The sequence below is a fragment of the Ammospiza caudacuta genome, chromosome Z, assembly GCF_027887145.1.
Source record: "Ammospiza caudacuta isolate bAmmCau1 chromosome Z, bAmmCau1.pri, whole genome shotgun sequence".
Lineage (NCBI taxonomy): Eukaryota > Metazoa > Chordata > Aves > Passeriformes > Passerellidae > Ammospiza > Ammospiza caudacuta.
In genome coordinates this window covers 522,036-542,515 of record NC_080632.1, presented here as the reverse complement: position 1 = coordinate 542,515, position 20,480 = coordinate 522,036, and the positions used below count along the sequence as shown (strand labels likewise).

General features: G+C 54.4%; 2 protein-coding genes across 2 annotated transcripts; one reads left to right on the top strand and one right to left on the bottom strand.

Moving 5' to 3' along the window:
* Positions 1 to 1,710: 1,710 nt before the first annotated feature.
* POLR1E (RNA polymerase I subunit E) lies at positions 1,711 to 11,339 on the bottom strand. The gene is made up of 12 exons (XM_058823901.1): positions 11,213 to 11,339; positions 11,024 to 11,127; positions 9,779 to 9,855; positions 8,839 to 8,924; positions 8,046 to 8,101; positions 6,936 to 7,080; positions 5,554 to 5,661; positions 4,690 to 4,786; positions 4,379 to 4,512; positions 3,588 to 3,669; positions 3,345 to 3,476; positions 1,711 to 2,667 (listed from the first exon to the last, which is right to left on the bottom strand). Exons 1-12 carry the CDS (start codon positions 11,271 to 11,273, stop codon positions 2,508 to 2,510), a joined length of 1,242 nt encoding a protein of 413 aa, XP_058679884.1. The 5' UTR covers positions 11,274 to 11,339; the 3' UTR covers positions 1,711 to 2,507.
* Positions 11,340 to 14,523: 3,184 nt separating this feature from the next.
* ZBTB5 (zinc finger and BTB domain containing 5) lies at positions 14,524 to 16,548 on the top strand. Its single transcript, XM_058824229.1, has one exon. It carries the CDS (start codon positions 14,524 to 14,526, stop codon positions 16,546 to 16,548), a length of 2,025 nt encoding a protein of 674 aa, XP_058680212.1.
* The last annotated feature ends 3,932 nt before the right edge of the window (positions 16,549 to 20,480 follow it).

Genomic DNA, 20,480 nt, shown 5'->3' with positions numbered 1-20,480 from the left:
GAAAGAATCATCACAAAGGTTTGTGTCTCGGACAGAGAGTCCGAGTCAGCTGACTGTGATTGGCCATTAATTAGAAACTACCACATGAGACCAATCACAGATGCACCTGTTGCATTCCACAGCAGCAGATAATCAATGTTTACATTTTGTTCCTGAGGCCTCTCAGCTTCTCAGAAGGAAAAACCCTGAGGAAGGGATTTTTCATAAAAGTTGTCTGTGGCATGCACACACTGGGCAGCCCAGGAGGATGCTGAAGGGGCTGGGGCATCACTGCTGCAAGGGACAGTGAGGGAACCAGGGGCACTGAGCCTGGAAGGCCCAACTTGTCTGTGGCTGTAATGCACACAGAGCTGCGGTCCCCTGCCCCAGAGCGAGGCAGTCCTACCCGGAGAGCTCCGTCCCTCCTGGGGACAGAGTGCCACAAGAGTGCCCCAATGCCCAGGCCCCTCGTAGCCACGGCTACCTTAGCAAGCCCGGTGGATTTCAGCTCTTTAGTGATTATCAGCTCCTGCTTGCTAAGGCACCTGTGGGCTGGAGGGAAAGGCAGATGAGAGAGGAGAAGAAGAAATAGTCCTGGTGGTTCCACAGCGCTGGTTTTATTGAAGGGTCTGTGACGGCTCTTCTTCTCCCGAATGGTCTAAAACAGCCCCTTTTTGTAGGGTGTAAGGGGATCCAAACTTGTCCAATAGTAGGGGTTAGGGGCAAAGTGACCTAATGGGGTTACAGAGATAAGCTGGGGTCCGAGAGGCGGGAGACAGGAGCTTATTTTGATATTTCATCCTGACTCAGCAATTCCTACTGTTAAGTCTCAGCCCTCCACAGAGCCCTAGCCAATTCCATGGAGCCTGCTACACTGACCTATGCATCTCTTTCTTTAGCCACAAAACACTGCTAAAGCCGAGACCACACTAACGAGTGCCTGCTATCACCAGGTCTAGCACTCCCACATTCCCCTCAGGGGAGAAGGGCTGCTGCAGGGAAGGTGCCCAGGGACAGGCCAGAGGCCACGAGCACACAGGGGCAAAGGAGGCACCCTCTGAATGTTGGCAAACTGCTTCACTGTGGATTTGTGGAGTTCCTGTAACCAGAGGCTCTGCAAAGGCACCTGGACAGAGCTGGGCAGGGAGAGGGGCTGGACACAGAGACCTCCAGAAGCCCCTTCCAGCCTCAGCCAGCCCTGCTGGTTCCTTGGAGCCTGCAACTCCCCCAGCAGCAATGAACACAGGGTGTTTGTGCCGCTGCTGACAGGGGTGAGAAGCGGTGCTTTGAGGCATGCCAGGAGATTCACACATCCCACGAGGACATAACAAACCCAGGTTACTGTCTGACAGCCCAGAGATGATGTCCTGTGACGTTCCATGCTCTCGTTTCACGCACCAGTTTGGTGGTGATCCCGTTTCTCACGAGCCCTCTCCACTCCCAGAGCCTTACCCAGTAATCAGCTCCGTGAGGCTGATCACCAGCAGTGACCGAGGAACCACACTAAAGGATCTCCCCGAGGGCTGGGAAGCCACAGCTGTGAGCCCATTTTCACTGCTCTCCATGAAGAACTCTCCCTGCCCAGGTGTCCTGGTTTAGGACAAATTAGGGGAAATCTCCAAAAGGGAGCCCCCCAAAACAAAACAAACCTCCAACCACCCCTCCCCCAACACCGAGTTCAGGAAGGAATTTCTCGGAGGAGCAAAGTGGAAAACAAACCTATTTATTTACAAGTAACAAAAGAACACTCCCCAACACAAGAAAAGAAAAGAAAACAGACTGTGTTGTGAAGGGCGCTGAGCTTCTCTCGCAGGCTCCAGGTGTCCTGGACGTCCAGGTCAGGTCCGGAGCCGGTCCAGTATCTTCAGGGAAGGGTAAGAAAGAGGGAACAAGAGAAAAGAAAAAAAACAGCACAAAAAGCAGAAAGCAAGCAAGCAAGCAGCTAGCCAAGCCAAGCCAAGCAGCCAAAAGCCAAAAGCCAAAGTGCCTGGTCACACTCCCTCCTCTCTTCCCCGCCGCAGCAAGATGGCCGGGGCGGGGAAGAGAGAAAAGGCACAGCTGCCAGACACAACACACGACATTGGGATAAAGGCTGTCACCCCACGACACCAGGAAAACAGCCAGGATAGAAAAAGTGACAGAAACTGAATATCTTTGCAGCTTTTGAGCAAAGGATTACACTGGCACTCCAGAGAAACAAAAAAGTGAACGTAAGTCACACTCTTTGTCTCCCTCCTTCTGACCTTGAACCTGGGAGGGGCCATGAACCAGAACCTGCCACCTCAAACAGTTCCCTGTGCTCCAGCTCAACCTCCATTTCACACCCACCCAGACAAACTAGAAAAAAAAAGGTTTTATTATAGCTTTTTCTATATAAATAGAAAAAAAAGCAGCATTTTACTGAGGTGAAACCCTCAGCCTGGGTTCCAGCTGGGTGAGGGCTGATGCTGGACCCAAACCCAGCAGATGAAGGCATCCCCGTGACATTGTGAGGGAGGGGCTGTGTGCCCCCAGAGCTCCTGGGCTGCTCAGCTCATCTTCTTGCGCTTGCGCTGTCCCTCTGGCGCCTTCTGCGTGGGCAGGGGCAGGGACAGGGTGCCCAGCTTGTGGCTCTGGTCATTCTCCAGCCCTGGCACCCCCTTGGCCTTGGACACCTTGAGCCGCAGCGCCTTGGCGACGTCCAGGATCCTGGAAAGCAGGAGAAATGCCAGAAATGCCATCAGCGGGGTGAGCCCCCGTGGCTGAGCCCTCGGAGGGCCCCGAGGTGTCTCTGTGCACAGGGATGCCCTGGAGGCAGCAGCTGGAGCAGCTGGAGCAGCTGGGCTGCAGGCACAGCCCCCTGGCACAGGCGCTGCTGCTTTCCCAGCAGGTGCCAGCCTCCTCCTGCTTCCCCCACAGGCCCTGTGCTCCCCGTGCAGCGCTGCACGACCCAAACCCAGCACCCACTGCCACAGCCAACGCGGACTCCTGCAAAAGCTTAGTCCCAGAAAGAAAAAGGGAAAACGGATAGAAACCAATGGCAGATTGCTTTTAAACCCACTAAATCCACCACTTCTGGTCCAAGAATAGAGGGTAACTGTGGGCAAAATAAGCGGTGGCATCAAAACTGATGAGGAAGCTTGAAAACCAAGCAGTGCCCAAGGGCTTTGGTAAGACCCAGCAATGAGTGAAGTTTTGGCCAGAAAGCCTGATCCAATGCACTCTGCAGGGCCAGGGACAGCAGCGCAGCTGGAGCAGAGCTGCAGGTCCTGCACCCACAGCCTACTGCCTATCCTTGCCCTGCCCAGGTGCAGAGCCACTCCGGAGCTCTCCCAGGGTCCCTCTGCAGGAGGGTCCTGGCCGGTGTGGAGGAACAGGAGACTCACCTGCTCTCGGAGAGCTTCAGGTCATTCTGCAGGACGGTGAGGTCCGTCTGGAAGTTGTTAATGTGCAGAGCCAAGGCAATGGCATAGGCGGTGATTTTGGCCTTCATGGATGCAGAGATTAAATTCTGGATGCTGTGTGGCAAGAGGCAGAACTCGTGAGATGTGGAGTGTAAGGTGTGTCTGTGGCCCCTCAAGCTGAGCTCTGCTATGCCTGTGCCAGGAGCACCACACAGCATCCCTCACCTGCCATTGTTGTAGGTCAGTGAGGTGAAATTCTTCATGAGTTTCTTGCTGATGATGCGTGGGCATTCAGGACCCATTGGATCTAGGGCAGAAAGGGGCAATGCAGAGCACACAGCCTGCTTTGCACTGCCCACCAGCACAGCAGCATGTGCACCATCCTGACACTTAGCATGGAACAGCAGAATGTGTGTGACCCACTGGGATCACTGAGTCCAGCCCCAGCAATCCCAGCATGGAGGGATTGCTGGGGCTGGGCTCTTCCCAGGAACACAATAAACCTAAAACAAACCTCACTGCTTCATTTCTAGGTTCTTAATTCTTCAGGCCTGAGAGAATCCCAACAGTTTTTATTTTCTTAGTAAAAGCAGCCTCCCAGTTCCATTGTATACAATCTAAAATGCATACACACTTATGCATTATTTCTTTTGCCACAAACACTGTCAAAGCTGAGACCACACTAACAAGTCCCTGCTATCACCAAGTTTGGTCATTCCCACCTTCTCTTTAGACAAGTCCTGTGGGTGACTGCTGTGTCACGTCAACACAGTAAATTTAAAGCCAGGTTTGCCAGTTCCTCCTCCCTCAGCCCTGCCAAGGACTGACAAAGAGACACACAAGTTCTAAGGAGGATGGCAAGTCTGGAAAATCTCAGCCAAAATGTTTTGTGTGGTGTTCCCTCAAAAGCAGGACCCTGAGCATGGCAGGGGCGTGATCCACACACTCAGCTGGTAGGCAAAGGATGATGAGGACATTCCCAAAAGCATCTGTTTATGAGCTGAAAACTCTCTTACGCTTCTTCTTGATCACTTTCTGCTGGCTGAACTTGATAAGGGTGTCCAGGAACCAGAGGCACCTGGCTTTGTGGTCCCTGCTCTTCTCATCAGTGGGCAGGAACTTCAGCTCCTCCAAAACAAAGGAGCAGAGGCTGCAGGAAAGAGAGGGGGAGTTCAGCCGCCCCTGCTGCTGTGCACACAGGTGTCCCCCGCATTCCCCGAGCCAGGGGCTGCTCTGCCATGCCTGGATGCCCTGTCCTCCCTCTGCCCCGAGCCGTGGCACGGGCAGCAGCAGCCCCAGTGCCCCTCAGCCCCCGCAGTGCCCTTACCTTCTCTCCTCTGCCCTCTTGGCCATCTCCTCGGCAGTGATGCTGGCCAGGGCGGCTGCAGGCGCCCGCAGCGCCTCGTACTCGGCAGGAGACAGGACTGGCAGGAGCTTAAGGACAACAACGGGCCTGGCCTCGCCCTCCCCGCAGGGCAGCTCCGTCACACTCGACTGGAGAGACGGGCAGGGCAAGGGGATGGAGCCTCCGGCAGGCTGTGGCACAAGCACAGCCAACACTCCCTGTGGGAATGCTCCCAGCAGAGGGAGAGCATCCTGCTCTGTCACAGACATCTTTTATGAAAAACCCTTTCTTTAGAATTTTTCCTCCTGAGAAGATAAGAAGCCTCAGGAACAAAATGTAAACATTGATTATCTGCTGCTGTGGAATGCAACAGGTGCATCTGTGATTGGTCTCATGAGGTTGTTTGTAATTAATGGCCAATCACAGTCAGCTGGCTTGGACAGAAAGTCCAAGCCACAAGCCTTTGTTATCATTCCTTCCTATTCTATTCTTAGCCAGCCTTCTGATGGAATCCTTTCTTCTATTATTTTAGTATAGTTTAATGTAATATAATTCATAAAATAATAAATCAGCCTTCTGAAACATGGGGTCAGATCCTGGTCTCTTCCCACATCCCAAGGCCCCTGTGAACACGGTCACACTGCTCTCCACAGGAACAGCAGGAATGCTCCCAGGGCATCCTGCTCTGCACAGGAACGGGCAGGACATGGCACCTGCAGCCCCAAAACCCCAGGGCAGCATCACGTCAGTTCCAGCTCCTGGCCTGTGAGGGGCAAGGGCTCAGCTGGCCCCCAGCACAGCAGTTGGCTCCGTGGGGACTGAAGCCCCAGTGCACAGAAAAGATACTGTCCTCAAACCTGTACACGTGCTCCGGCCGCTGGGCGTCCTCGTGGCACGGCGGGAGGAAGGCAGAGATGTTCTGCACATCGTCCTGGGCCACGTCCTGCATCAGCCCTGGGGAGGGAACCGGCACAGGAGCACTTGGGTCGTGATAACCAAAATGCACAGAGCAGCAGCACAACCCAAACCCTTCCTTTAGGAGCAAGTTCACTCAAACGGGTCAACACTACTTCGGTCACAATTGGAGTTCTAGACATTTACAACTTCTCTCAAGAACATTCTTGTCACAGACATCTTTTATGGAAAATCCTTTCCTTAGGATTTTTCCTGCTGAGAAGCTAGGAGGCCTCAGGAACAAAATGCAAACAATGGTTATCTGCTGCTGTGGAATGCAACAGGTGCATCTGGGATTGGTCTCATGTGGTTGTTTCTAATTAATGGCCAATCACAGTCAGCTGTTTTGGATTCTCTGTCCGAGCCACAAGCCTTTGTTATCATTCCTTTCTATTCTTAGCTAGCTTTCTGAGAAAATCCTTTCTTCTATTCTTTTAGTATAGTTTTAAGGTAATATATATCATAAAATAATAAATCAAGCCTTCTGAAACACGGAGTCAGATCCTTGTGTCTTCCCTCATGCTAAGACCCCTCTGAACATGGTCACACCTTCTGGTCATAAAAATTTAGAAAGGCCACTCCAGACTAGAGAAACATCTAGGCAAGGAGGGCACCAAGATGCACGCAGAGCACAGTTTTGGCACCTGTGTTCTGTGCACACCCACTTGGCACAGAGCAGCTCTGAGAGCACAGTCAGTATCCACCCTGGAACAAAAGGGATGAAAGGTGGTGGGGTCTACAGGCAACAGACATCTCTCCTGTTCCTGCCAGTGACACTCCCAGGATGCCAGAACTGCTCTGGAGGGGTCTCATCTGCCCTGTTGCCCAGGTGCCCACAGCCAGGGCAGCCCCAGCTCCCTCCTGCCACAGCCTGGAAGCCCCCAGGGACGGTGACACCTTGCTGCGCTGTGATGGTGTCCCAAGGCTGCACCACTCTTTGAGGTAAGAAGGTGCCTTTTCAACAGCCATGCCACAGAGCTCAAACCAGCTAAAGGCACTGCCTTTATGCCAGTGAACCCACAGCCACAGGAGCTTCCAAGCAGGCAGGAGGGACACTGATGTCACAGGGACCTTCCCTCACTCAGCTAACTCCAACACCGAGCCCAGCAGGACCAGAAAGCAGCAGTTCCTTTCCATGTACCCATCCCAGCTGCTGACCAGCTACTTCCTCATCACTTAGAGAAAAGCCCTCTTCTTCCAGCCACACTTGGCATGGACAGACAGCAAAAGGCGCTTCAGGCTGTCCTGCTCACAGCCCGAGGCAGTCCCCTCACCTGTCACTCCCTTGGCATCGATGACGTTGGCAGCCGCCTTGGTGACAGCCGTGCTCACCATGTCGCTGCCCACGGCGTTCATGCGGCGGGAGCTCAGGGCTCGCTTCTGCTTGCTGGTGCCAAAGGCCTCGATGCACAGATCCATCTGCACGGGGCACAGCACACTCTGCAGCACCCTGGGCAGCCCGGGGAACACCAACCCCCTGCTCCTGACGCAGACACGGCCTCCAGGAGAGCTTTAAACAAAGCCCGCAGGCGCGGGATGCGCTGTCTGCGAGGGCAGCCCAAAGTAACCAGGACAACCAGGAACCCAGGGTAATCAGGAAAACACTCCTGAGCCAGGCAATGTCACTGTCCCATTTTCTGAAAAATCCCTTCACCAGGATTTATCTCCTGGGAAGCTGAGAAGCCTCAGAGAGAAATGAAAACAATATTATCTGATTGCTTCTCCTGTGTTCTGCTGCTTTGGAATGTGTTTGGAGACTGTTTATCCAACGGGTGATTGTTTCACTGGATTCTTCTGAGTTGTTTTAACTTAATGACCAATCACAGTCCAGCTGTGTTGGACTCTGGAGAATCATGAGTTTTACATTATTACCTTGTTAAGCCTTCTGTAAGTATTCTCTCTGTAGTCTTTAGTATCATATCATATCGATATCATATAATACCATACAATATAATATTTATATTACATTATATTATATAATATAAATATATTATGATACCATATAAATAAAATATAATAATATATAATAATATATAATAATATAATAATGATATATTATCATGTCAATATATCATCAATATAATCTCATATCAATATAATACAATATCATATCAGTATCATATCACATCAATCTAGTACGATATCATATCAATATCATATCATACTACATTAGCCTTCTAAGAACATGGAGTCAGATTCACCATTCCTGCCTGCCACGGGGGACCCCAAAACCACGCCAAGGCCACGCCTGTGCTGCCTCCCGGGCATGGGGGGAATGCTGGGCCTGCAGAGGTTTGCCCTGCAGGACACCAGACCTCCCAGCCCCACAGCAAGCACCTGCCCCTGTCAGCCAGAGCACAACAGGGCACAGCTCCCAGCTTTACCTTCTCCCGGTAGGATTTGGTCTGGTAGTCCTTGGTGTCGTCAGGCATCACGTTATCTGCAAAACAGCAAGAGTCACAGCTGGGCAGGAGCAGCCAGCAGGGAGTGCCTTCAGCCCTGTCACCGACAGACTGGCACAGCACCTCCTCCGTGTCACCTGGCTGCCTAAAGCACACGCCAAACATGAAAATCTAGAATAAAAAAGGCTTTTTCTACAAACCCCATGGGTGCAACACATGGACTGTGGCCAAACGCACTTCCTGCGGCACAGGGTAAAAACCAGCTACCAAAAGATCTGATCTTTTGGGTTCTTATCCTGGGTTCAATGGCAAAAAATAGCCCTGCTGGATAAAACCTGGGTTTTTTTTTTGTTGTTTGTTTGGTTTTGGTTTTCTGTTTTTGTTTTTAATTTTTGTTTGTTTGGTTTTTTTGTTTTATGGGTTTTTTTGTTTATTTTGTTTGTTTGTTTTGTTTTGGCGTTTTTTGGTTTTGGGGTTTTTTTTGGGCTTTTTTGGGGGGGGGATTTTTTTGTTTTGTTCTGGGTTTGGTTTTTTTTTGTTGTTTTTCAGGGACCCAATTCCTGATGAGTGCCAGGCCTCCCTCAGCAGAACACACCCAGATAAGGCTGCACTTGAGCAGTGACACTCTGTGAGTGACTCCCACCCCAATCCCCAGCCCGTGCTCCCCTCTCCTGGCACACCCACGGGAAGGATCTGCCCCTGCTGCCGGCCAAGGAACGAGGCAGGGAGGGCCAGGACAGAGCAGCCCAGCAGCTGTGACTGCCAGCACCCTCACCTGAGAGCAGGGGCTGCATGTTGAACATCTCAGCATTGTAGACATCCATCTGCCCAGAGCTCTTGTCCAGCACTCCAACAAAGTACCTGGGGAGAACGGGGGCAGTGATGAGTGAGAGGCAGAGCAGTGGAAATTATTTAAATTACAAGGTCTTCCCACACCCCAGCTCTCCTGCCTTCACACGCCGCGCTGTGACAAACCAGGTTATCTCCAAGACACGTGGACATATAAAAACAGAAAGACTTGATGCTCTGAGTAAATACAGAACTCTTGAAACAACTGAATTGGGTGAAGTGTAGGTACCAGAGTTCTGCTATTTTCAGTATGCCAGGACTTGCTGGCAAATTTCAAATTTCCTCCCAGAGCTCAGGATCTCCAGAGATGCAGGTAAGCAGCACTTCAGCCCTCAGAATCACCTGTTCACCAGCGTTCAGAGGCAGGAGCACTCAAATCTGCCCACAAACAACCCTGAATTCACAGCTGCACCACGCACATTTGTTAAACTGCATTTATCTCTCTGAGCCCAAGCAGGAACAAACCCTTGGTGCTCCTTTTTCAGCATCTCACACTGACACTGCTCCATTGAGGATGCACCTCTGCTGGACCAGTGCTCAGGCAGAGCTGAGGCTGGTGAGGGCATTTCTGAGAGGCTCTGCAGGAGGGAAGCCAGGTCCTTGTGCAGAACCTCTCAGCTGGAGGGGCCCCACAGCACTGACCCTCCAGCTGCTGATAAAGGCAGCTCCTCAGCAGCACAGCTCCCTCCTGCTGCTGCTCTGCATCCTCACCCCAGGCCTCACAGGAGGGCTTCAGCCCAGCCTGATTTACACAGCACAGCTCCCACAGGTGTGCACCAACACCCAGAGACTCCTGCCCCAATCCCTGAGCCCAGGGAGGGAGCTCTGTGTATGAGCAGCCTTGTGCTGCTCCCCCTGCCCCGTACCTGCACAGCGAGTTGCACCTCATCACCTGGCTGCCAAAGTTGTGTCCCACGTAGCAGAGCCGCTCTGTCTCCGAGACCTGGGGAAGCAGAGAGATCCTGGAAAGGGCTGAGGGAAAGCAGCACTAGAAAGCACCTTCTGACTGCAGGCTCAGCCCCCTCCTCACTGAGAGCCCCCCTGGGATGCAGCTGCGCTGAACAAAGAGCCCTCGGGAGGAGATTTCCCAGCGAGGGCAGAGCACACTGGTGTCGCAGACATTTCTCCACAGAAATCCTTTCTTTCACATTTCTGTGTCTTCGGGAGGCCTCTGAAGACAAGGTAAACAATTATTATCAGCTGCTGTGGAATGCAATAGGATTCACCTTGATTGGCTCATTTTCTATGTTTATAATTAAGAGCCAATCATCAGTTCAAGCCAGGGGACTGAGTCCTTGGCCACAACTTTGTTGTGGGTTCTTTTCTATCTATTCTTAGCTTAGCTAGCAGCTCTGCAAATCTCTCTATATATTCTTTTAGTATAACTATAATGTATTATATATCATATATTAATAAATAAGCCTTCTGATCAAGATACAAGATTCACTGTCTCTCTCTCACCAGCTGCGACCCACACAGGACGCTGTAATACACTGGGATCCACTGCCAGGGGTGCCCCACGAGCTGGGCAGCAGCTCCCCAGGGCTCAGCGTGTCCCTGCTGCGCCAGCTGCCCCCGCAGTGTCCCTCAGCCAGCCCAGGACATTCCCTGTGTGACACCCTGGGCCAAACTCCCATTGTTTAACAAAATCTGCGGCAGAGCTCGGCACAGATCCTCACGCTCCCACACTGGTTTGGGTCGGAGGGGGCCTTAAAGCCTCCCTATGCCACCCCTGCCACGGCAGGGGCACCTTCCCGTGCCCCAGGTGCTGCCAGCCCCGGTGCCCAGCCTGGCTTGGGCACTGCCAGGGACGCAGGGTGGGCACCCTGTGCCAGGCCCGCCCGCCCGCACAGCCAGGAGCCTCCCGCCACAACGGGAGGGAAGCCCGGCTCACAGCCCTCCGCAGCAGGCGCTGCCCGGCGGGATCGCAGCCGGGAGCTCCGTGCTGGGGCCGGGCCCGCTCCCGGTCTGCGCCGGGCCTGCAGCGCACGGGGGCGATTGATGACATTTGTCGCTTTTAGCCCGTTATCCGGCTATGGCCTCGCTGCGTACAACTATCACTGCATCCGAACGTTTCCGTGCCCGGCGTCCCGCAGCCCCCGCGGCCTCACCAGGATCCGGCGGTGCCTCTTCCGCGGGTGCGCCGAGTCCCGGTTCCGGTACACGGTGAAGTGCAGCGACTCGGGCCGCTCCAGCCTCCCGTTGGCGAACCGCACTGCGGGACAGGAAACCGTGAGCTCCGGGGCCGGCCGCGGGGCCCGTGACTGACCCGCCCCGCGCCCCGGCCCGCTCCCGCTCACCGAGCGCCGCCGGCCGCTCGCCCTCGGGGTCCCCGCGGTAGCGCCAGGTGGCGGTGGCCATGGCGGGGCGCTGGGTGCGGCGGGGATGCGCGGCGGGGATGCGGGGATGCGGGGATGCGGGGATGCGGGGATGCGCGGCGCGGTTTCGATGCGCGCTCCGGTTCCCACGCCGCTCCCGACCACGGCCCCGCTGCTCCGCCTCTTCCGCCGCCGCCTCCCTTCGTGGCAATAAGCTCAGCTCCGATTGGGCCAGGTGAGGCTGCGCCGGGGCGTAGCAGTAACGAGGCCGCGGATTGGCTGCGAGCAGGACCCGCGCCGGCAGCGGCCGGAAGTGACGCGCAGTGTCGGCGCGGCGGGGCGGGGCGGGCGGGGCTGGAGCGGCGGGAGCGGGGCCGGGGCCGAGCCCAGTCCCAGGCCCGAGCCAGGCCGAGCCCGAGCCTAACCCGAGCCTGACCCGAGCCTCGCACGGCCCTTCCCGCGCGGACACCGCAGGTGAGCGGGGCGGGGGGCGGCGCTGAGGCGGACACCGGTGACCCCGGCGTCGGGCGGGACCGGGGCTCTCCGGTCTCCCCTTGATGTCCCGTGCGCGGCGCAGAGCTCCCGGTGCCCGGAGCCGATGGCGCGCTGGGTGCAGGTGCCTCTCGGGGAGGGGCTGCTCCCGGTGATGCTCAGGGGAATAAACCGGGCAAAGCGAGGCAGAGTCTGGGGAGGAGCGCCCGTCAGCACCGACACCGGCACCCACCGCCGGTTACCGGCCGCGCTTCTCAAACGCTCTGCGGTACTCCGTGTTCCCCGCGCCGAGTGTTCCGGTGGTACCCGGTGATGCTCTCCGTGTTGTGAGTCCATCCAGGGACACTCGGGGGGATCCCCGGGATGTCCCGGGCAGGGCGAGCAGCAAACACGGCACGAGCAGGGAGGGAAGAGCAGCAAACCCTCCGCGTCTGTGCGTAGACTTTCGGAATCAGCAGGCCTGCATTTGATCCCTCCTCAAAAGTGTGATTCTGGCCGTGTGATCGTTTTTTGGCTGCTTTGTGGTCCTGTGCCCATCGATGCTGTGGCGTTGCTGCTGGAAAGCAAACGCGAGCACAGGAACTCGAGTGTGTGTGTGTGCCTTGGGCACGCAGATCTCACAAACACACTTTGCTGTTTCTCATGAGGAACAGCGGGGATATTGCCGAGGGCCGCCGTGTAGTGTTGAAATGAATCCACTGAGATTGCCGTTAACTAACTCTGTTAATGAGAGGTACAGAAGGAGCTGCCCTGTGTGCTCCTGCCTGTCTCTGTGGGCAGTGCTGTCACCCACCTGTGTGAGCAGGGAGCCAGGGGGGCAGCACGCCCTCACTGTGATCACGCCGCCTTACTCGTGGCTGCGAGGGCACCCGCGCTGCCCAGCACAGCTCTGTGGCACCGCCTGGGCTCTCACTGCTCTGCCCTGCCCTCCAGGCCGCCGGCTCTGCCGCTGTGCCCCTGTGCCACACTCAGGCCTGTCACTGTTTGTTTGCTTTTCAAAGGTGTCACAGTTTGTGTTCAAAAATGCCAGCTTTGGGAGTTGGAGAGGAGGGTTGGAGTCCTTTCTTCCTGAGATGGGGGTAACTCTAAGAAGGGGTTTAGTTTTCAATCTTTGCCTTACAAGACTGTCGCTATAGGACACGAAAAACGCAAGCGCACACGCCGCTGTTCTCAAGGCAAAAAGTTTATTTTCTGACTCCGACGTTTATAGATTTCCAAAAGTGGCAGTGGATTGGAGGGTGACAGTGCCACCTCTGCAATGACACTGGACAAACCAACAGTGCATCATCTCCTCCTCCATAAAGGAATGCAAAACAATGAGTTATTTACAGAAACTGTGTGAGAAAGTTCACTACAAGAATGCGAACATCAGAAGGCTTAGAAAATCTTAAAAAACCGGGGTGACACAGGACCGATGTTTTTATAAACTATTAAGAGTTAATTAGAGTTTGAGTAGTTTGTTTTCTGGGGCGGCTGCGAGGGTGAATGAGACCAGAGTGATTGTGAGGTGAAAGAGGCTGGTTGCCAGGTTGACTGCAGCCTGACCAGGACTCAGCCACGGGATCATACAGCAGTTTGGGCTGGGAGGGCACCTTGTCTTGTTCCAGCTTCTGCCACGGCAGGGACACCTCCCACTGCCCCAGGTGCTGCCAGCCCCAGTGCCCAGCCAGGCCTGGGACACTGCCAGGGATGCAGCTGGCCACCCTGTGCCAGGGCCTGCCCACCCTGCCAGGGAGCACTCCCTTCCTGTGCTGCTGCCTTTCAATTTGAACCCAGTCCCTTTCTCCTTCCCTGCACACTCTCATCAACGTCTTGTCCCACCCTCGCTGCAGCCCCTGCAGAGCTGGGGGGCCATGGTGAGGTACCCTGCAGCCTTCCCTTGTGCAGCTGGGCAGTCCCAGTGCCCTCCCTCTGCTCACAGCACGGCCGCTGCCCCGCTCTGGGGTGTTCAGATGCCCTCTGGACAGAGAGGAGCTGTGACACAAGCCGAGAAGAAGGAAAACACAATTCTTATCTCGCTTGCTGTGCCCGTGTTGTGCTAAAGTAGAATGCAACATGGAGATGGTTTAGCCAAAATGAGGATGTTTGGGCCCCTTGGCCTGTCAGGGCAAAGACGTGTGTGTGTGTGTGTGTGTGTGTGTGTGTGTGTGTGTGTTGGACCGCTGTGACGGTGTTCACAGGGGTCCCAGGATGAGGGAAGAGACTGACTCCAGAGGACCTGACTCCACGTTTCACAAGGCTTGATTTATTATTTTATTATATATATTACATTAAAACGGTACTAAAAGAATAGAAGAAAGGATTTCATCAGAAGGTTAGCTAATAGAAAAAGAAGGAATGATAACAAAGGCTTGTGGCTTGGACAGAGTCTGAGCCAGCTGACTGTGATTGGCCATTAATTAGAAACAACCACATGAGCCAATCACAGATGCACCTGTTGCATTCCACAGCAGCAGATAACCATTGTTTACATTTTGTTTCTGAGGCCTCTCAGCTTCTCAGGAGGGAAAATCCTAAGGAAAGGATTTTCCATAAAAGATGTCTGTGACAGACTGTCACGGGACAGTCAGGGGAGAATCGGAGGTGAGGGCAGTTCTGTGCAGTTGTAAGCAAGTGTGAGTGCATGGCAGATTCAGTTTAGATGCAATGTACACGATGCAGTGTCATAAAGTAATCCTTTAGCCTTCTGATGGTGGAGTCAGATGCCTCATCCTCTTTCCCCTTTGTTGGAGTCGCCTTTGATTTGCAATACAACCGCCCTGCTCCGCCCCCACCGCTCTCCTCTTGTGTTTTGCAGGACCATGGATTTCCCGGGGCACTTTGAGCAGGTCTTCCAGCAGCTCAACTACCAGCGGCTGCACGGGCAGCTGTGCGACTGCGTCATCGTGGTGGGCAACCGGCACTTCAAGGCGCACCGCTCGGTGCTGGCCGCCTGCAGCACGCACTTCCGCGCGCTCTTCACCGTGGCCGAGGGCGACCAGAGCATGAACATGATCCAGCTGGACAGCGAGGTGGTGACGGCCGAGGCCTTCGCCGCGCTCATCGACATGATGTACACCTCCACGCTGATGCTGGGCGAGAGCAACGTCATGGACGTGCTGCTGGCCGCCTCGCACCTGCACCTCAACTCGGTGGTCAAGGCCTGCAAGCACTACCTGACGACGCGGACGCTGCCGCTGTCGCCGCCCAGCGAGCGCGCGCAGGAGCAGAGCGCGCGGCTGCAGCGCTCCTTCATGCTGCAGCAGCTGGGGCTCAGCATCGTCAGCTCGGCGCTGGGCTCGGCGCAGGGCGCCGAGGAGCCGGCGGGCGCGGCGGGCGCGGCGCTGCGCGGCGGGCTGGAGCAGCGCGCCGCCTTCCCCATGCGCCGCCTGCACAAGCGCAAGCAGTCCTCCGAGGAGCGCGCCCGGCAGCGCGCGCGGCCCGCCCTGGACGAGCCCGGCGCGGACGGCGCCCCCGAGAGCGGGCCGCCCGTCGTGCACTCCCGCGAGGACTTCTTCTCGCCCGACTCGCTCAAGATGGTGGACAACTCCAAGGCCGACGCCGCGGCCGATAACCAGGAGGACAACGCCATCATGTTCGACCAGTCCTTCGGCGCTCAGGAGGACGCCCAAGTGCCCAGCCAGTCAGACAATGGCGGGGGGAACATCTCCCAGATGTCCATGGCGTCCCAGGCCACACAGGTGGAAACCAGCTTCGACCAGGAGGCTGCTGCTGAGAAGAGCAACTTCCCGTGCGAAAACCCGGAGGTCAGCCTGAACGAGAAGGAGCACATGAGGGTGGTGGTGAAGTCGGAGCCCCTGAGCTCCCCGGAGCCCCAGGACGAGGTGAGCGATGTCACCTCCCAGGCGGAGGGCAGCGAGTCTGTGGAGGTGGAAGGAGGGGTGGTGAGTGCAGAGAAGATCGAGCTGAGTCCCGAGAGCAGCGACCGCAGCTTCTCAGACCCCCAGTCCAGCACCGACAGGGTGGGAGACATCCACATCATGGAGGTGTCCAACAACCTGGAACACAAGTCCTCTTTCAGCATTTCAAATTTTTTGAACAAAAGCAGGGGAGGTGGCTTTAGCACCAGCCAGAACAGCGATGACAACATTCCCAACACCACCAGCGACTGCAGGATGGACAGCGATGCCCCGTACCTGATGAGCCCGGAGTCGGGGCCCGCCGGCGGCCACTCCTCCGCCGCCGTCTCGCACGTGGAGAACCCGTTCAGCGAGCCCGCGGACTCCCACTTTGTGAGGCCCATGCAGGATGTGATGGGCCTGCCGTGCGTGCAGACCTCCGGCTACCGAGCAGCGGAGCAGTTCGGCATGGATTTCCCCCGCTCGGGCCTGGGCCTGCACTCGCTGTCGCGGGCCATGATGGGCTCCGTGCGAGGCGGGGCGGGCGGCTTTCCTGGCTACCGGCGCATCGCCCCCAAGATGCCCGTGGTGACCTCGGTGCGGGGCTCGCAGCTGCAGGAGAGCTCGTCGGGCTCGCAGCTGATGCTGAACGGCGGCGCGTCCTTCGAGGGCGCGCACCTGTCGCAGCCGGGCCCGCCGCAGCTGACGCGCGCCTCGGCCGACGTGCTGTCCAAGTGCAAGAAGGCTCTGTCGGAGCACAACGTGCTGGTGGTGGAGGGCGCGCGCAAGTACGCCTGCAAGATCTGCTGCAAGACCTTCCTGACGCTGACGGACTGCAAGAAGCACATCCGCGTGCACACGGGGGAGAAGCCCTACGCCTGCCTCAAGTGCGGCAAGCGCTTCAGCCAGTCCAGCCACCTGTACAAACACTCTAAGACCACCTGCCTGAGGTGGCAGAGCAGCAACCTGCCCAGCAGCTTGCTGTGAGCGGAGCGGCCTGGCTGCCGGCGGGGACACACAGCGGCGCGCCCGGCCCGGCTCGGCACGGCTCGGCTCTGCCTTTGGGGATATCCGGTACCTACCTCGCGGGTGCCGCCGCCGGGAGCCGCGCGGCGGGATGGGGATGCGACCCCGCGGCGGGGATGGGGATGGGCATGGGACCCCACGGCCACCAGCCCCTTTGCAGGGCAGAGGGGCGACAGCACGGGGGTCTCCTGACACAGCACGGTCTGACAAGAGCAAACTGACAAGTTGACGTGCACGTTTCTTTTCTCTTTCGGTTTTTTTTTTCCTTCTCTCTAAAGCATTTTGTAACAGTGAAAGCATTTAAATGATTACTGTAACATGAGTTGCTGCATTACGTGAGGATGGTGGTGCAGACCCCTTATCTGTAAAAGACAGAAACGGCTTAGGATGCACCTGTCTGACATAATGCTTTAAAATACGCTAATTATGACGATAGTTCTAGGATTATGAATGTATGTTTGGCTGTTTTGTAGTAAAGGACACTGTGTAATCAAGGTGCTTAAATTAAATCACAGACAAGTAACTTTTGGACTGCCAGGTGTACATATAACTTAACACAGCAAGATCTGGATATTTGGCTGGTTTGTTTTTTTTTTTTGTAGAAGCGAGTATTAAGTGGTAAGTGAAGTACTGTCTCTTGTTTGTGCTATTCCTAGCAGTATTTTAACCAGTTTGTATCTCCTATGTTACAATTCTATATACGCAGAAGTTTGAGCAGAGCTTGTCTTTGTCTGTTGTTTTGAAGGAGAGGGAATTTGTGATGGCTTTTTTGGCCACCTAAGGCAGCACCTCGCTGTTCCCAGATGCCCACAGCCCATCTGGTCCCCGTTATGGCGTGGGCATGTTGTCTTTTGCTCTTATCTCCAGGCTTTAATTTCCTGCTCCACGCCCTGAGTGACTTCCCTTGGCAGCTGTGGGTCTGTCCTTGGAGCAAATGGCTCCTGGGCCAGGAGGAGGAGTCCTCTGCCATACTGCACAGAATCACAGAGTATGCTCAGTTGGAAGGGAGCTCTCACTGTGTCCAGCTCCTGGCCTTGCAGGGGATACCCCAGCCATCCCATTTGTGCCTGACACTTCTTCGCCTCAGGCAGCTTTGGGGTTGTGACCCTGTCCCTGGGGATCTTGTTCAGTGCCAGACCACCCTCTGGGTGAAAAACCTTTCCTGACAGCCAACCTAGACCTCCCTGCTTCACCCTCAGCCATTTTCTCACGTCCTGTCCCTGGTCACGAGAGTGAGGAGCTCTGTGCCTGCCCTTCTGCTGCTCCTCAGGAGGATGATGAGGGCCCTGGCGAGGTCTGCCCTCAGCGTCCTCTCCTCCAGGCTGAGCAAACCAAGTGCCCTCAGCTGCTCCTCGTGCAGCTTTCTCTCCAGCCCCCTGGCCAGCCCCCTGGCCAGCCCCCTGGCCTCCTCTGGGCAGCCTCTAACAGCTTCATGTCTTTGGTGTGATGGTGCTCAAAGCGGCCCCAGAGCAGAGCAGAGCAGAGCAGGAGAGGACAGGACAGGACAGGACAATCCCTCCCTGACCCTGCTGCTGACGCCCCCGGGATGTGGCTGGCCCTCCTGGCTGCCAGGGCACGGCTGGCTCACATTCTGTGAAGCGTCCTCCTCAAATCCACTTCAGATAGTGTCATCAAAGTACTTTTCCCCTTACATTTTAAGAAAAGCTAATGGAAATTTAATTTTTTTAAAAAATGGCACTGTACACACGCAGTAGACGTTTATCTTTTTCTACATAAATCATGTAAATCTCTTTTTAATTTCCTCTTCTCTGGTGCCACCATCACTTAACGCTGCCTGCAGTCTCCTTTCTTCCTTGTCAAAGGTGCACACGCACTGTGCTCAGCATTGTGGAGTTTTAAAATAAGCTTCTAGAGCCTTTCTGCTGGTGCTGAATGCAGCTCAGCTGAGAGGGGCTGGGTCAGGGCTGCAGCGTGTCCTTGTGCTCAGGTGAGAAGGAGGATTCCCTGCACCTGCCCTGTCAGCAGGTGTTGTTTGCACCTTGGCCATCTGAAGAGTGCAGAAACATAGGAGGTGGGTGGGTTAATTCCTTTAAAATGTTAATATTTTGTTATAGGATTTACTTAATGGTCATATCTCTGATTTTTTTAAGCATTAAAATAACACTTTTTTGAAGCAGTGGGATATGCTGTGTTTTGTTTTAAATTTCAGTACTGGGGACTAACAGCAGTGAGCTGCATAAATGCTCTCCCAAACATCAATAAAATGCAGTATTTTGTACTTTAATATTTTCTTCTGTTGCTTTTTTAAGTAACACTGTTTCGTCTTCATTGCATTTCTAGTGTTTTGCATTTCAAGAACAAGGCTTTTTTTCTCACTTTGTGTTTCCTGTAGCACATCCACATTTCTGAATTGTTGCAATGTTTTGGAATAAAGCATCTCTTTGTGCAGTGAGACTACCTAGCAACTAATACGAGCAGATAAACACTTGACTGGACTCTTGAAGCGTTTTTATAAAGATTTTACTGTAGAATATCGGTTCTGTTTTCTTTCTTTGTGAAGAAGTTCTGAAGGAGCATTTCTGGCAGCGGCAGCTTTAAATCCCGCGGTCAGTGGGGTGAGCCTGGAGCCCGCAGCTGCCTCGCAGCCTTCTGAGTCTTCCTGAACACAGCAATAAATTCCTGGGGATAGCATGAGTGAGCACCTGGGGCCTGAGCTGCCCTCTCCACCCCACGGCCTGGAGAGCTGCTGCTGGACTGCTCAGAGCTGAGCTTTGCTCGGGGGATCTGGCCTGGAGGCCTGGGGCTGTCTGCCCAAAGCACCTGGAAATAAACCCTGCATTCTGTGTGCCTGGGTCTGCCTGGCTTCACCTGTGCAGGAAAAAACTGTGACTGCACAAGGGATCATAAAAACCTCTCCTTGGTAATGATTTTGTCCCCTGTAGAGTTCTTTGTATTACTTTTGTTGATGAGATAGTATTTACACAGCACCTGTGAAATTCATGATCCGTGGTCACTGCTGCTCTCTGAATCCCTCGTGGGAGTGTGAAAGATGCCAATCACTTGTTTATAAAATTTTAAAAGTTTAATAGTAATAAAATGGTTATAAATATAGTAATACAATTACAGTAATAATAATTTGGACAATTTGAATTAGGACAATGTGAGACAACAAATACAAAGAGTTACGGATGTCCAGGTACCACTTCCTGGGCAAAATAAGCCCGAAAAAGGCCCCACGTTAACAGAGGATTAACCCTTAAAAGCAACAGCCTGTTGCATATTCATACACCTCATCCATGATGCATAAATTCCATTCAAACAGAGGATTCTCTCTGGGCAGTGTCAGCTGCTTCCTCTGAATCCTGACAGCACCTTTGAGGCAGGAAGAAGTTCATTTCTTTTGATAAGAGGGCAATAAATTCTCTTTCTCTGAAAGATTCAGGTGTCCTGTGGCTGCTGTCTCACTGCAAGCCCTTTCTTTAGAAAAAGTACCCTACACAGCAGAGTTTCTATTTTAACATTTTTTATAACCTTAACTCAGTACTTAAGAGAATTAATACAGCATTACTTTCTAACACAACACATATAATACTCATTTTAATATTTGCGAAAAGCCAATCATAAAATGCATGCATTTTTCGCAGGAGGATGTCTCAGGTGCAGGAGGTGTTTCTCTCAAGGGAGTTCTGGGATGGACACCCGAGCCCAGTGCTCAGTTCCCGTGGGAGCTGATTTACCAGCTCGTGTGTGTTTGTGCCCCTGGGGAGTCTGACACACCTGCTCAGTCCCTGTCATCACTGGGAACCTCTCAGATGCTTGGCCACCATCCTGCAGAGTCACAGCAGCTCCACCAACAGCAGCATCCCCCGAGTGAGCCCTGAGGACTCTTGGAGAGCAGTGAGCTCCCCCTGGACCCATGCCCTCTGGGTCCT

Coding starts and splice junctions, on each gene's coding strand:
- POLR1E (XM_058823901.1), bottom strand. CDS start 11,273: ATGGCCACCGCCACCTGGCGCTACCGCGGGGACCCCGAGGGCGAGCGG. Junction 8,925..9,778: donor AGGTGCAACTCGCTGTGCAG/GTACGGGGCAGG, acceptor CGTTCTCCCCAG/GTACTTTGTTGGAGTGCTGG. Junction 8,102..8,838: donor CATGCAGCCCCTGCTCTCAG/GTGAGGGTGCTG, acceptor GCTGTTTTGCAG/ATAACGTGATGCCTGACGAC.
- ZBTB5 (XM_058824229.1), top strand. CDS start 14,524: ATGGATTTCCCGGGGCACTTTGAGCAGGTCTTCCAGCAGCTCAACTAC.